The sequence below is a fragment of the Bombina bombina genome, chromosome 2 (assembly GCF_027579735.1).
Source record: "Bombina bombina isolate aBomBom1 chromosome 2, aBomBom1.pri, whole genome shotgun sequence".
In the NCBI taxonomy this organism is placed as follows: domain Eukaryota; kingdom Metazoa; phylum Chordata; class Amphibia; order Anura; family Bombinatoridae; genus Bombina; species Bombina bombina.
The window spans coordinates 104,089,573-104,104,645 of record NC_069500.1 but is presented as its reverse complement, the minus strand read 5'-3'; the positions used below and the strand labels follow the sequence as shown (position 1 = coordinate 104,104,645).

General features: G+C 42.6%; 1 protein-coding gene across 1 annotated transcript in view; it reads right to left on the bottom strand.

Moving 5' to 3' along the window:
* SPEF2 (sperm flagellar 2) overlaps window positions 1-15,073 on the bottom strand; it is a 439,169-nt gene that overhangs the window by 202,591 nt on the left and 221,505 nt on the right. The window contains exons 16-17 of the mRNA XM_053699669.1: window positions 3,719-3,972; window positions 1,907-1,988 (exon numbers count right to left, since the gene is read on the bottom strand). Coding sequence (XP_053555644.1) covers window positions 1,907-1,988; window positions 3,719-3,972 — 336 coding nt within the window. The remainder of the gene's footprint in view (window positions 1-1,906; window positions 1,989-3,718; window positions 3,973-15,073) is intronic.

Genomic DNA, 15,073 nt, shown 5'->3' with positions numbered 1-15,073 from the left:
TTGCCTGTAAAATAAATATAAATCCTAAAATAGCTACAATATAATTATTAGTTATATTGTAGCTACATTAGGGTTTATTTTACAGGTAAGTATTTAGTTTTAAATATGAATAATTTAGTTAATAATAGTAAGTTTGATTTAGATTTATTAAAATAATATTAAAGTTAGGGGGGTGTTAGTGTTAGACTTAGGTTTAGGGGTTAATAAGTTTAATATAGGTGGCGGTGGGGTCCGGGTCTGGCGGTTCAGGGTTAAACAATTTATTTAGTTGGGGCAGGGTCCGGGATCCGCAGGATAGGCGTTAATAACTTGAATATAGGTGGCGGCGGTGTAGTGGGGGCAGGATAGGGGTTAATAGGTATGATGTAGGAGGTGGCGGGGTCCGGGAGCGGCGGTTTAGGGGTTAAAACATTTATTATAGTTGCGGCGGGGTCCGGGAGCGGCGGTTTAGGGGTTAATACATTTATTATAGTTGCGGCGGGGTCCAGGAGCGGCGGTTTAGGGGGTAATAACTTTATTTAGTTGTGGGGGGCTCCGGAAGTGGCGGTTTAGGGGGTAAAACAGTGTAGTTTAGTGTGGGTGCTTAGTGACAGGCTATCAAAAAAGCTGCAAAGAAGCCGATGAGCAGCGAGATCGATGACTGTCAGTTAACAACAGTCCGCTGCTCATCGCTCCGTACTTGATGCGCGTCTTCTTGACAGCTTTTTTGATAACTTTGGCGAACGTATTCAGGTCTGCGGCGGCGATGGTAGGCGAGCGTATTGGGCCGGCGAATGCAGCTAAGTAGACGGCTTCATACATAGAGGCCATGGACTTGAGTGAAGAAAGCAAGCAGCAAAACTTGTCAATGCTGACTGCTTAAGGAGCTGTTAATATGACACTTCTCTGCTAACCTCCTTTGATGAAAGGCAAAGAATGACTGGGGGATGAGGGAAGTGGTGGAAGAATTTAAGCCTATGGCTGGGGTGTCTTTGCCTCCTCCTGGTGACCAGGTTCTGTATTCCCACAAGTAATGAATGCAGCTGTGGACTCTCCCTGTATTTAGAAGGAAATGCTTCAATCAAAAATTTGGAGTTTATTATTCATTAACCTGCAACTTGCAGTTACCTAATTGGATGATTTATTGCATAACAAACACATAATATTTCACAGAAGTAGACATGTGCATTCGGAGGTTTCGGATGCCTCAGAATCCAGAAGGCGGACACTCATGGCATTTCGCTCTTTTCGGAGGGCAGGATTTATTCTTGTAAAAGTGCAGTACACTAAGATCTGTGCATATTCACAGTGTTTTGCACTTTCACAAGCATAAATCTGTCTCTGAAATAGACTAATGCCATGGGCAGCTGCCTTCTTCAGCATTCAGAGGCATCTGAAACCTCTGAATACACACATCTACTCAGAAGTATTTTGTTTTCTTGTGTTACGGTCACTTTATTACAATTGAAACAAAATGATTTAAAGCAAAGTGGATCTTTGTCTTCTATGTAAATACCAAGGGGCCGATTTATGAAAGTGCGAGCGGACATGATACGATGTAAAGTATCATGTCCGCCGCACAGCGATAAATGCCGACAGCATACGCTGCCGGCATTTATCATTGCACAAGCAGTTCTTGTGAACTGCTTGTGCAATGCAGCCCCCTGCATATTTGCGGTCAATCGGCCGCTGGCAGGGGGTGTCAATCAGCCCGATCGTACAGGATTGGGCGGATTGATGTTCGCAGCCACAGAGCAGGCGGACAAGTTATGGAGCAGCGGTATTTAGACCGCTGCTTCATAACTGCTGTCTCCGTCGAGCCTGGAGGCTCACGTGGAAACAGGCGCATCAAACTCCGTTCAGAGCTTGATAATTCGGCCCCCATGTATACAGTTAGGCTATAGCTCTCTGAATGTATCTTACAAACCTGTGCTGTATTTGATCCCTCGCATGTTCCTCACCATCACTGGAAGGATTTCCTTCCTGAAATGTCACTGTATTGGATTTACCTAAAAAAAGACAAAAAAAAAAACTTCCAATACTTTCCAATATCTGTTAAAGCACTGTCCCGATGATTAGCACAATAAATTTTACTGGTGATGACGTCAATGGTTAAAGAGGCATTGAAGAGTAAAATAGTTTTCCCCTTAATGTGTTCCCAATGACTTGATATAGTAGCTGAAGAGTATAAAATGTATGGAAACGTCTTCCTTTAGGTTTATTTTTGTATAATAAATAGTTGCTTCTTTAAAGGGACACTGTACCCAAAAATTTTCTTTCGTGATTCAGATTGAGCATGAAATTTTAAGCAACTTTCTAATTTACTCCTATTATCAAATTTTCTTCATTCTCTTGGTATCTTTATTTGAAATGCAAGAATGTAAGTTTAGATGCCGGCCCATTTTTGGTGAACAACCTGGGTTGTCCTTGCTGATTGGTGGATAAATTCATCCACCAATAAAAAAGTGCTCTCCAGAGTACTGAAAGCTTAGATGCCTTCTTTTTCAAATAATGATAGCAAGAGAACGAAGAAAAATTGATAATAGGAGTAAATTAGAAAGTTGCTTAAAATTGCATGCTCTATCTGAATTACAAAAGAAAAAATTTGGGTTCAGTGTCCCTTTAAGCTGATTGAAACCTCAATACATTCTTTTAAAGAACATGCCAATATAAATGGTCTGAACCTGCTTGAGGAACAAATCTAATTTTATCTATCTCTCTATACATTTAAGGGACATAAAACAAGTTGGGATAGAGACAAAATATAATATGTACTTTAATTATTTTACCTGAAAATGTAAAGCTCTAACTCCCCCAACACGTTTCCTTCTATGGCTGTATCTATATCTATTGTTCTTTTGGTAGAATGCAAAAGTGAATAGGATTATCTGCTGGAGCATGCCTAGAAGCTATGAACTCAGTTGAAATACAATGCCTGGGTCTAAACACTAATCAGAAGGGGTGGAGCAGACTGCTCCAGACAGCATGGATATTTAAGTATTTTTGCTTATTTTTTAAAATTATTTTAAAATACTTGCCAGCATTTTTTAAACATTTTTTTTTATGCAAACTATTTTTAATTAATTAGCCCTTTACGGATATGCACAGATATCAACACGTTTTATGTCCCTTTAAGTCCTTTTTATCATAGAGAGAGCAATTGAAAAGGAACATTTTATTACCTATCTCTTCCATCCCAAATGGGGACTTGATTACTGCTTGTTGTCTCTGGTTTACATCTCTTTTCTATAGAGAATACTAAAGTATTCCTATTTACGGTATAGGTGTTGGTTTCAACAGGCAAAAAATGTCAAAATAAAGGTAAAGGGGCTATTTATACACAATTTGGTACACTCCAGCATATAGAATAAATCATTAGGAACAGATTACAGCAAAGAAAAACCTTTCAGGGCAATAAGGTACCTTTAACAGGCAGTCCATCAGCTACTATATTACTATAAAAGAAACAATATTTCATGTATATTCTATGACTATAAGGAGCTCATTCTTTCTAATGGGTATAAGTATTATTAACATAATATTAAAGACATGTCAAATATTAAAGTCTCAAATCTTAGCCTCATTAAATTGTTGTAATATGTAACATCATTTTAATGTGCAAAGCACTGGTTGTATGTACCATGCCGGCCAGAAGAGCTGTATTTGTAAAGTATTGTATTGTTTTATCTAAACATCACTAAACATTCAAGGTGGAGATTATTCTGTAAATAGAACAAACCTTTTTTCTCTGCAAAACGCTGTAAGACTATATTGTCTGAGACTTCTATCAGCACAGCAAAGTCAAAAGAAGGTGGAAGTGGTGAGGGCTCCTTTGCTGCTGTTGGGTTTTTTACTAAAGAAGATGCCTTGCTTTTCTTACTCCTTGCACCTTTTTCAGGGTCATTTCCTGTTAGAGCCTTTTCAAATAACTTGGCCTGAGTTAAAGTTGTTGGGAAACCATCCATGATCCACCCTGAGTTTGCTGGGATGTGTCTATATCAGAAAAGACAAGTATAATAATCACAAATATGGATTTAGTTCATCTTTTAAAATGCCTAGTGCTATTTACAAAACTATACTCGAGAACCTCATAAACATCTTACTGGCTACTAAAGGGAGTATACATTTAACAAAGGTTAGGCATTAGATCACATGCTTGCATAGGGTTACCACCTCGGCCATGTTTTCCTGGACACTTATGAGTTACACATGCTGCAGGGTAAGCAGGGAGGAACATGTATTATGCTGTTAATCAGCACCATTCATGTGATGTCCAGAGGCATAATACATAAGTGTCTAGGAAAACATGGCCGAGGTGGTGACCCTATGCTTGAACTAGGGTCACAATATAGTAACAACCCTGTTGCTATCAATTGTGATTTGAGCGATCAAACTTTTTTGGCAATTAAAGGAATAGTCTAGTCAAAATTAAACTTTCAAGATTCAGATAGAGGGGCAGATTTATGAAAGTGCGAGCGGACAGGATACTATGTAGCGTATCATGTCCGCCACACATCGATAAATGCCGACAGTATACGCTGTCGACATTTATCACTGCACAAGCAGTTCTTGTGAACTGCTTGTGCAATGCCACCCCCTGAAGATTTGCGGCCAATCGGCCGCTAGCAGGGGGTGTCAATCAGCCGATCGTATAGAATCGGGCGGATTGATGTCCACAGCCTCAGAGCAGGCGAACAAGTTATGGAGCAGCTCTACCCAGTGCTGAACCAAAAATGGGCTGGCTCATAAGCTTACAATCAAATAAAGATACCAAGAGAACAAAGAACAAAGTATAATAGTAGTAAATTAGAAAGTTGCTTAAAATTGCATGCTCTATCTGAATCATGAAAGTTTAATTTTGACTAAACTATTCCTTTAAGCAGTTCTGCACTGCAGCAGTAAGAAATGAATAGTTGAAAGCTAATCATTTCTATGTAAGACTCTACACTGGAACCCTATTGCAAGTATTTGCAGCTTACGGAAACACAAATCCCTCTTTCGTTATGTTTGCTCGGTCTTGGGGCCCTATCTATCAAGCTCCGAAAGGCCCGTGTTTCTGGCAAGTCTTCAGGCTCGCCAGAAACAGCAGTTATGAAGCAACGGACACAAAGACCGCTGCTCCATAACCTGTCCGCCTGCTCTGAGCAGGTGGACAGGAATCGCCGCAATTCAACCCGATCGAGTACGATCGAGTTGATTGACACCTCCCTGCTGGTGGCCGATTGGCCGCGAGTCAGCAGGGGGCGGCGTTGCACCAGCAGCTCTTGAGAGCTGCTGGTGCAATGCTGAATATGGAGAGCGTATTGCTCTCCGCATTCAGCGAGGTCTTGCGGACCTGATCCGCACTGTCGGATCAGGTCCGCAAGACCTTTCATAAATAGAGGCCTTGGTGTCTAATCTTTATCAACAAGGGCCTAGATTACAAGTGGAGCGCAACCAATAACACAGGGTCCATTATCCATATTGCGATTGTGCCCTAAGAATACTACACAACCTGGTATTGCAAGTAAGTGGTAAACAAAAGATTTACCAGAGAATCTTAACGTGACAACATTTTCTCAGCACACCCTATACTTTCAATGGATAGCACTTGGTGCGTTATCATCGCTCATATAACAAGTGGGGATAAAACACATAATAACACTTTGAAGGGACATGAAACTCAAAAATATTATTTCTTGATTCAGACAGAGCATATAATTGTAACAAAGTTTCCAATTTACTTCTATTATCAGTTTTGCTTTGTTCCTTTGGTATCTTTTATTGAAGGAGCAGCAATGCACTACTGGGAGCTATCTGAACACCTCAGTAAGCCAATGAAAAGATGCATATATGTGCAGCCACCAATAAGCATCTATCTCCCAGCTCCTGCACCTACGTATGTATGCTTTTCTACAAAGGATACTAATAGAACAAAGCAAATTAGATAAAAGAAGTAAATTGAAAAGTTGTCTAAAATTGTATTCTCTATCTGAATCATGAAAAAAAAGTTTTGGGTTTCATGTTCCTTTAAGATTTAGCTCTATTGAAACCTGAAGTAAAATGTTAAGGCCAGAATATATGCATAATAAATACAGGTCAAATATCTTAAAACAAAAGTACTTCACCAATATTTATACAAATTACAAGGGAAATAAAGTTTTTTTGGGGGGAAAACAAAATTTATGCTTACCTGATAAATGTATTTCTCTTGTGGTGTATCCAGTCCACGGATTCATCCATTACTTGTGGGATATTCTCCTTCCCAACAGGGAGCTGCAAGAGGATCACCCACAGCAGAGCTGTCTATATAGCTCCTCCCCTAACTGCCACCTCCCAGTCATTCGACCGAAGACAAGCAAGAAAAAGGAGAAACTATAGGGTGCAGTGGTGACTGTAGTTTTAAAAAATAAATAACACCTGCCTTAAAATGACAAGGCGGGCCGTGGACTGGATACACCACAAGAGAAATAAATTTATCAGGTAAGCATAAATTTTGTTTTCTCTTGTAAGGTGTATCCAGTCCACGGATTCATCCATTACTTGTGGGATACCAATACCAAAGCTATAGGACACGGATGAAGGGATGGACAAGGCAGGCGCTTAAACGGAGGGCACCACTGCCTGTAAGACCTTTCTCCCAAAAACAGCCTCTGAAGAAGCAAAAGTATCAAATTTGTAGAATTTAGAAAAGGTATGAATGCGAAGACCAAGTCGCCGCCTTATAAATCTGTTCAACAGAAGCCTCATTTTTAAAAGCCCATGTGGAAGCTACTGCTCTAGTGGAATGAGCTGTAATTCTCTCAGGAGGCTGCTGGCCAGCAGTCTCATAAGGTAAGCGGATTATACTTCTTAGCCAAAAAGAAAGAGAAGTTGCCGAAGCCTTTTGGCCTCTCCTCTGTCCAGAGTAGACAACAAACAATGCAGATGTTTGACGAAAATCTCTAGTAGCTTGTAAATAAAACTTTAAAGCACGAACCACGTCAAGATTGTGTAATAGACGTTCCTTCTTTGAAGAGGGATTAGGACACAGTGACGGAACAACAATCTCCTGATTGATATTCTTATTAGATACTACCTTAGGTAGAAAACCAGGTTTGGTACGTAACACTACCTTATCTGCATGGAAAACGAGATAAGGGGAATCACATTGTAAAGCAGATAACTCCGAAACTCTTCGAGCCGAGGAGATAGCTACTAAAAACAGAACTTTCCAAGATAAGAGCTTAATATCTATGGAATGCAAAGGTTCAAACGGAACCCCTTGAAGAACTTTAAGAACTAAATTTAAACTCCATGGCGGAGCAACGGGTTTAAACACAGGCTTGATTCTAACCAGAGCCTGACAAAACGCCTGAAAATCTGGAACCTCAGCCAGACGTTTGTGCAAAAGAATAGACAGAGCAGAAATCTGTCCCTTTAAGGAACTAGCTGACAAACCCTTCTCCAATCCTTCTTGGAGAAAGGATAATATCCTAGGAATCCTGACTTTACTCCATGAGTAACCCTTGGATTCACACCAATGAAGATATTTACACCATATCTTATGATAGATTTTCCTGGTGACAGGCTTTCGCGCCTGTATTAAGGTATCAATGACCGACTCGGAGAAACCACGCTTTGATAAAATCAAGCGTTCAATCTTCAAGCAGTCAGATGCAGAGAAATTAGATTTGGATGGTTGAAAGGACCCTGAAGTAGAAGGTCCTGTCCCAGCGGCAGAGTCCATGGTGGAAAGGATGACATGTCCACCAGATCTGCATACCAAGTCCTGCGTGGCCACGCAGGTGCTATCAAAATCACCGAAGCTCTCTCCTGCTTGATCTTGGCAATCAGACGAGGGAGCAGAGGAAACGGTGGAAACACATAAGCCAGGTTGAAGGACCAAGGCACTGCTAGAGCATCTATCAGTGCTGCCTTGGGATCCCTGGACCTGGATCCATAACAAGGAAGCTTGGCGTTCTGACGAGACGCCATGAGATCCAGTTCTGGTTTGCCCCAAAGTTGAATCAACTGTGCAAATACCTCCGGATGGAGCTCCCACTCCCCCGGATGAAAAGTCTGTCGACTTAGAAAATCCGCCTCCCAGTTCTCTACTCCTGGGATATGGATAGCTGATAGATGGCAAGAGTGAATCCCTGCCCATAGAATTATATTTGAAACCTCGAACATTGCTAGGGAACTCCTTGTTCCCCCTTGATGGTTGATGTAAGCTACAGTCGTGATGTTGTCCGACTGAAATCTGATGAACCTGACCGCAGCTAGCTGAGGCCAAGCCTGAAGAGCATTGAATATCGCTCTTAGTTCCAGAATGTTTATCGGAAGGAGTGCCTCCTCCTGAGTCCACGATCCCTGAGCCTTCAGGGAGTTCCAGACTGCACCCCAGCCCAGAAGGCTGGCATCTGTTGTTACTATTGTCCAATCTGGTCTGCCGAAGGTCATACCTTTGGACAGATGGACCCGAGATAGCCACCAGAGAAGAAAATCCCTGGTCTCTTGATCCAGATTTAGTAGAGGGGACAAATCTGTGTAATCCCCATTCCACTGACTGAGCATGCAGAGTTGCAGCGGTCTGAGATGTAGGCGGGCAAATGGCACTATGTCCATTGCCGCTACCATTAAGCCGATTACTTCCATACACTGAGCCACTGAAGGGCGAGAAGTAGAATAAAAAACACAGCAGGAATTTAGAAGTTTTGACAACCTGGCCTCTGTCAGGTAAATCTTAATTTCTACAGAATCTATCAGGAAGGAAACTCTTGTGAGAGGGGATAGAGAACTCTTTTCTTCGTTCACTTTCCACCCATGAGACCTCAGGAATGCCAGAACAAAGTCCGTATGGGACTTGGCAATTTGAAAATTCGACGCCTGTATCAGAATGTCGTCTAGGTAAGGGACTACTGCTATACCCCGCGGCCTTAGGACCGCCAGAAGTGACCCCAGAACCTTCGTAAAGATTCTTGGTGCCGTAGCTAACCCAAAGGGAAGAGCTACAAACTGGTAATGCCTGTCTAGGAAGGCGAACCTGAGAAACCGATGATGATCTCTGTGTATTGGAATGTGAAGATAAGCATCCTTTAAGTCCACGGTAGTCATATATTGACCCTCCTGGATCATAGGTAGGATGGTTCAAATAGTCTCCATTTTGAAGGATGGGACAGTGAGAAATTTGTTTAGGATCTTGAGATCTAAGATTGGTCTGAAGGTTCCCTCTTTCTTGGGAACCACAAACAGATTTGAATAGAAGCCTTGCCCCTGTTCCTCCCTTGGAACTGGGTGGATCACTCCCATAACTAGGAGGTCTTGAACACAATGTAAGAATGCCTCTCTCTTTATCTGGTTTGCAGATAATTGTGAGAGGTGAAATCTTCCTTTTGGGGAAGAAGCTTTGAAGTCCAGAAGATACCCCTGGGACACAATTTCCAACGCCCAGGGATCCTGGACATCTCTTGCCCAAGCCTGGGCAAAGAGAGAAAGTCTGCCCCCTACTAGATCCGTTACCGGATCGGGGGATGATCTTTCATGCTGTCTTAGAAGCAGCAGCAGGCTTTTTGGCCTGTCTTCCTTTGTTCAAAGCTTGGTTAGGTCTCCAGATCGGCTTGGACTGGGCAAAATGTCCCTCTTGTTTTGTATTAGAGGAAGTTGATGCTGCGCCAGTCTTGAAGTTTTGAAAGGCACGAAAATTAGTCTGTTTGGTCCTTAATTTGTTGGACCTATCCTGAGGAAGGGCGTGACCTTTTCCTCCAGTAATATCAGAAATGATCTCCTTCAGTCGGGGACCGAATAGGGTCTGCCCCTTGAAGGGAATATTGAGAAGCTTAGACTTTGAAGTAACGTCAGCTGACCAGGATTTAAGCCATAACGCCCTACGCGCTTGAATAGCAAAACCTGAGTTCTTAGCCGTTAGTTTGGTTAAATGAACAACGGCGTCAGAAACAAATGAATTGGCTAGCTTAAGATCTTTAAGCTTGTCAAGTATATCATCCAATGGGATTTCTACCTGTAGAGCCTCTTCCAGAGACTCAAACCAGAAGGCCGCAGCAGCAGTGACAGGGGCAATGCATGCAAGAGGCTGGAGAATAAAACCCTGCTGAATAAACATTTTCTTAAGGTAACCCTCTAACTTTTTATCCATTGGATCTAGGAAAGCACAACTGTCCTCGACGGGGATAGTTGTACGCTTAGCTAGGGTAGAGACTGCTCCCTCCACCTTAGGGACCGTTTGCCATAAGTCCCGTGTAGCGGCATCTATGGGAAACATCTTTTTAAAAACAGGAGGGGGAGAGAACGGTACACCTGGTCTATCCCATTCCTTAGTAATAATTTCTGAAAACCTCTTAGGTATTGGAAAAACATCAGTGTAAACAGGCACTGCATAGTATTTATCCAATCTACACAATTTCTCTGGGACCATAATGGTGTCACAGTCATTCAGAGCAGCTAAAACCTCCCTGAGCAACAAGCGGAGGTGTTCAAGCTTAAATTTAAATGTAGACATATCAGAATCAGGTTGAATTATCTTCCCTGAGTCAGAAAAATCACCCACAGATAGAAGCTCTCCTTCCTCAGCTTCTGCATATTGTGAGGGGATATCAGACATAGCTACTAAAGCGTCAGAGTGCTCTGTATTTTTCCTAGCCCCAGAGCTGTCTCGCTTTCCTTGTAACCCTGGTAGTTTGGACAATACCGCTGTAAGGGTATGATCCATAACTGCCGCCATGTCTTGTAAGGTAAACGCTATGGGCGCGCTAGATGTACTTGGCGCCTCTAGAGCGGGCGTCCCTTGAGCGGGAGTCATAGGTTATGACACGTGGGGAGAGTTAGTCGGCATAACTTCCCCCTTGTCAGTTTCCTCTGGTGATAAATCTTTTAAAGCCAGAATATGATCTTTATAACTTATAGTAAGATCAGTGCATTTGGTACACATTCTAAGAGGGGGTTCCACAATGGCTTCTAAACATAATGAACAATGAGTTTCCTCTATGTCAGACATGTTTAAACAGACTAGTAATGAGACCAGCAAGCTTGGAAAACACTTTAATAACTGTGAACAAGCAAAAAAACATAATTTATGCTTACCTGATAAATTTATTTCTCTTGTAGTGTATCCAGTCCACGGATCATCCATTACTTGTGGGATATTCTCCTCCTCAACAGGACGTTGCAAGAGGATCACCCACAGCAGAGCTGCTATATAGCTCCTCCCCTCACTGCCATATCCAGTCATTCGACCGAAACAAACCGAGAAAGGAGAAACCATAGGGTGCAGTGGTGACTGAAATTTAATTAAAATTTAGACCTGCCTTAAAAGGACAGGGCGGGCCGTGGACTGGATACACTACAAGAGAAATACATTTATCAGGTAAGCATAAATTATGTTTTCTCTTGTTAAGTGTATCCAGTCCACGGATCATCCATTACTTGTGGGATACCAATACCAAAGCTAAGTACACGGATGATGGGAGGGACAAGGCAGGAACTTAAACGGAAGGAACCACTGCCTGAAGAACCTTTCTCCCAAAAACAGCCTCTGAAGAAGCAAAAGTATCAAATTTGTAAAATTTTGAAAAGGTATGAAGCGAAGACCAAGTCGCAGCCTTGCAAATCTGTTCAACAGAGGCCTCATTTTTAAAGGCCCAGGTGGAAGCCACAGCTCTAGTAGAATGAGCTGTAATTCTTTCAGGGGGCTGCTGTCCAGCAGTCTCATACGCTAAACGGATTATACTCCGAAGCCAAAAGGACAGAGAGGCTGCCAAGGCCTTTTGACCTCTCCTCTGTCCAGAGTAAACAACAAACAGGTTAGATGTTTGACGAAAATCTTAAGTAGCCTGCAAGTAAAACTTCAATGCATGGACTATGTCTAGATTATGCAAAAGACGTTCCTTCTTTGAAGAAGGATTAGGGCATAATGACGGAACAACAATCTCTTGATTGATATTCTTGTTAGAAACCACCTTAGGTAAAAACCCAGGTTTTGTACGCAGAACTACTTTATCTGAATGAAAGATCAGATAAGGAGAATCACAATGTAAGGCAGATAACTCCGAGACTCTACGAGCTGAGGAAATAGCCATCAGAAAAAGAACTTTCCATGATAGGAGTTTGATATCAATAGAATGAAGGGGTCTTTTAAAGCCAGAATATGATCTTTATAACTTATAGTAAGATCAGTGCATTTGGTACACATTCTAAGAGGGGGTTCCACAATGGCTTCTAAACATAATGAACAATGAGTTTCCTCTATATCAGACATGTTTAAACAGACTAGTAATGAGACCAGCAAGCTTGGAAAACACTTTAATAACTGTGAACAAGCAAAAAAACATAATTTATGCTTACCTGATAAATTTATTTCTCTTGTAGTGTATCCAGTCCACGGATCATCCATTACTTGTGGGATATTCTCCTCCCCAACAGGACGTTGCAAGAGGATCACCCACAGCAGAGCTGCTATATAGCTCCTCCCCTCACTGCCATATCCAGTCATTCGACCGAAACAAACCGAGAAAGGAGAAACCATAGGGTGCAGTGGTGACTGAAATTTAATTAAAATTTAGACCTGCCTTAAAAGGACAGGGCGGGCTGTGGACTGGATACACTACAAGAAAAATAAATTTATCAGGTAAGCATAAATTATGTTTTCTCTTGTTAAGTGTATCCAGTCCACGGATCATCCATTACTTGTGGGATACCAATACCAAAGCTAAAGTACACGGATGATGGGAGGGACAAGGCAGGAACTTAAACGGAAGGAACCACTGCCTGTAGAACCTTTCTCCCAAAAACAGCCTCCGAAGAAGCAAAAGTATCAAATTTGGAAAATTTGGAAAAAGTATGAAGCGAAGACCAAGTTGCAGCCTTGCAAATCTGTTCAACAGAGGCCTCATTTTTAAAGGCCCAGGTGGAAGCCACAGCTCTAGTAGAATGAGCTGTAATCCTTTCAGGAGGCTGCTGTCCAGCAGTCTCATAGGCTAAACGGATTATACTCCGAAGCCAAAAAGAAAGAGAGGTTGCCGAGGCCTTCTGACCTCTCCTCTGTCCAGAGTAAACAACAAACAGGTTAGATGTTTGGCGAAAATCTTTAGTAGCCTGTAAGTAAAACTTCAAGGCACGGACTACGTCTAGATTATACAAAAGACGTTCCTTCTTTGAAGAAGGATTAGGGCATAATGACGGAACAACAATCTCTTGATTGATATTCTTGTTAGAAACCACCTTAGGTAAAAACCCAGGTTTTGTACGCAGAACTACTTTATCTGAATGAAAGATCAGATAAGGAGAATCACAATGTAAGGCAGATAACTCCGAGACTCTACGAGCCGAGGAAATAGCCATCAGAAAAAGAACTTTCCATGATAGGAGTTTGATATCAATAGAATGAAGGGGTTCAAACGGAACCCCTTGAAGAACTTTAAGAACCAAGTTTAAGCTCCATGGGGGAGCAACAGGTTTAAACACAGGCTTAATTCTAACTAAAGCCTGACAAAATGCCTGAACGTCTGGAACTTCTGCCAGACGCTTGTGTAAAAGAATAGACAGAGCAGAAATCTGCCCTTTTAAAGAACTAGCTGATAATCCTTTATCCAAACCCTCTTGGAGGAAGGACAATATTCTAGGAACCCTAACCCTACTCCATGAGTAATTCTTGGATTCACACCAATGAAGATATTTACGCCATATTTTGTGGTAAATCTTCCTGGTGACAGGCTTTCGTGCCTGTATTAAGGTATCAATTACTGACTCGGGGAAGCCACGCTTTGATAGGATCAAGCGTTCAATCTCCATGCAGTCAGTCTCAGAGAAAGTAGATTTGGATGATTGAAAGGACCTTGTATTAGAAGGTCTTGTCTCAGAGGCAGAGTCCATGGTGGAAAGGATGACATGTCCACTAGGTCTGCATACCAGGTCCTGCGTGGCCACGCAGGCGCTATCAATATCACCGATGCTCTCTCCTGTTTGATTTTGGCAATCAGACGAGGGAGCAGAGGAAACGGTGGAAACACATAAGCCAGGTTGAAGAACCAAGGCGCTGCTAGAGCATCTATCAGTGCCGCTTCTGGGTCCCTGGACCTGGATCCGTAACAAGGAAGCTTGGCGTTCTGGCGAGACGCCATAAGATCCAGTTCTGGTTTGCCCCAACGGAGAACCAATTGAGCAAACACCTCCGGATGGAGTTCCCACTCCCCCGGATGAAAAGTCTGACGACTTAGAAAATCCGCCTCCCAGTTCCCTACCCCTGGGATATGGATCGCTGACAGGTGGCAAGAGTGAGTCTCTGCCCAGCGAATTATCTTGGAGACTTCTGACATCGCTAGGGAACTCCTGGTCCCCCCTTGATGGTTGATGTAAGCCACAGTCGTGATGTTGTCCGACTGAAATCTGATAAACCTCAGTTTTGCTAACTGAGGCCAAGCTAGAAGAGCATTGAATATTGCTCTTAACTCCAGAATATTTATTGGGAGGAGTTTCTCCTCCTGAGTCCATGAGCCCTGAGCCTTCAGGGAGTTCCAGACTGCACCCCAACCTAGAAGGCTGGCGTCTGTTGTTACAATGGTCCAATCTGGCCTGCGAAAGGTCATACCTTTGGACAGATGGACCCGAGATAACCACCAGAGAAGAGAATCTCTGGTTTCCTGATCCAGATTTAGTAGAGGGGACAAATCTGTGTAATCCCCATTCCACTGACTGAGCATGCATAATTGCAGCGGTCTGAGATGCAGGCGCGCAAATGGCACTATGTCCATCGCCGCTACCATTAAGCCGATTACTTCCATGCACTGAGCCACCGTGGGGCGCAGAATGGAGTGAAGAACACGGCAAGCATTTAGAAGTTTTGATAACCTGGACTCCGTCAGGTAAATTTTCATTTCTATAGAATCTATCAGAGTCCCTAGGAAGGAAACCCTTGTGAGAGGAGATAGAGAACTCTTTTCTTCGTTCACTTTCCACCCATGCGACCTCAGAAATGCCAGAACTATCTCTGTATGAGACTTGGCAATTTGAAAGCTGGACGCCTGTATCAGGATGTCGTCTAGGTAAGGAGCCACCGCTATACCTCGCGGTCTTAGAACCGCCAGAAGTGAGCCCAGAACCTTTGTAAAAATTCTTGGGGCTG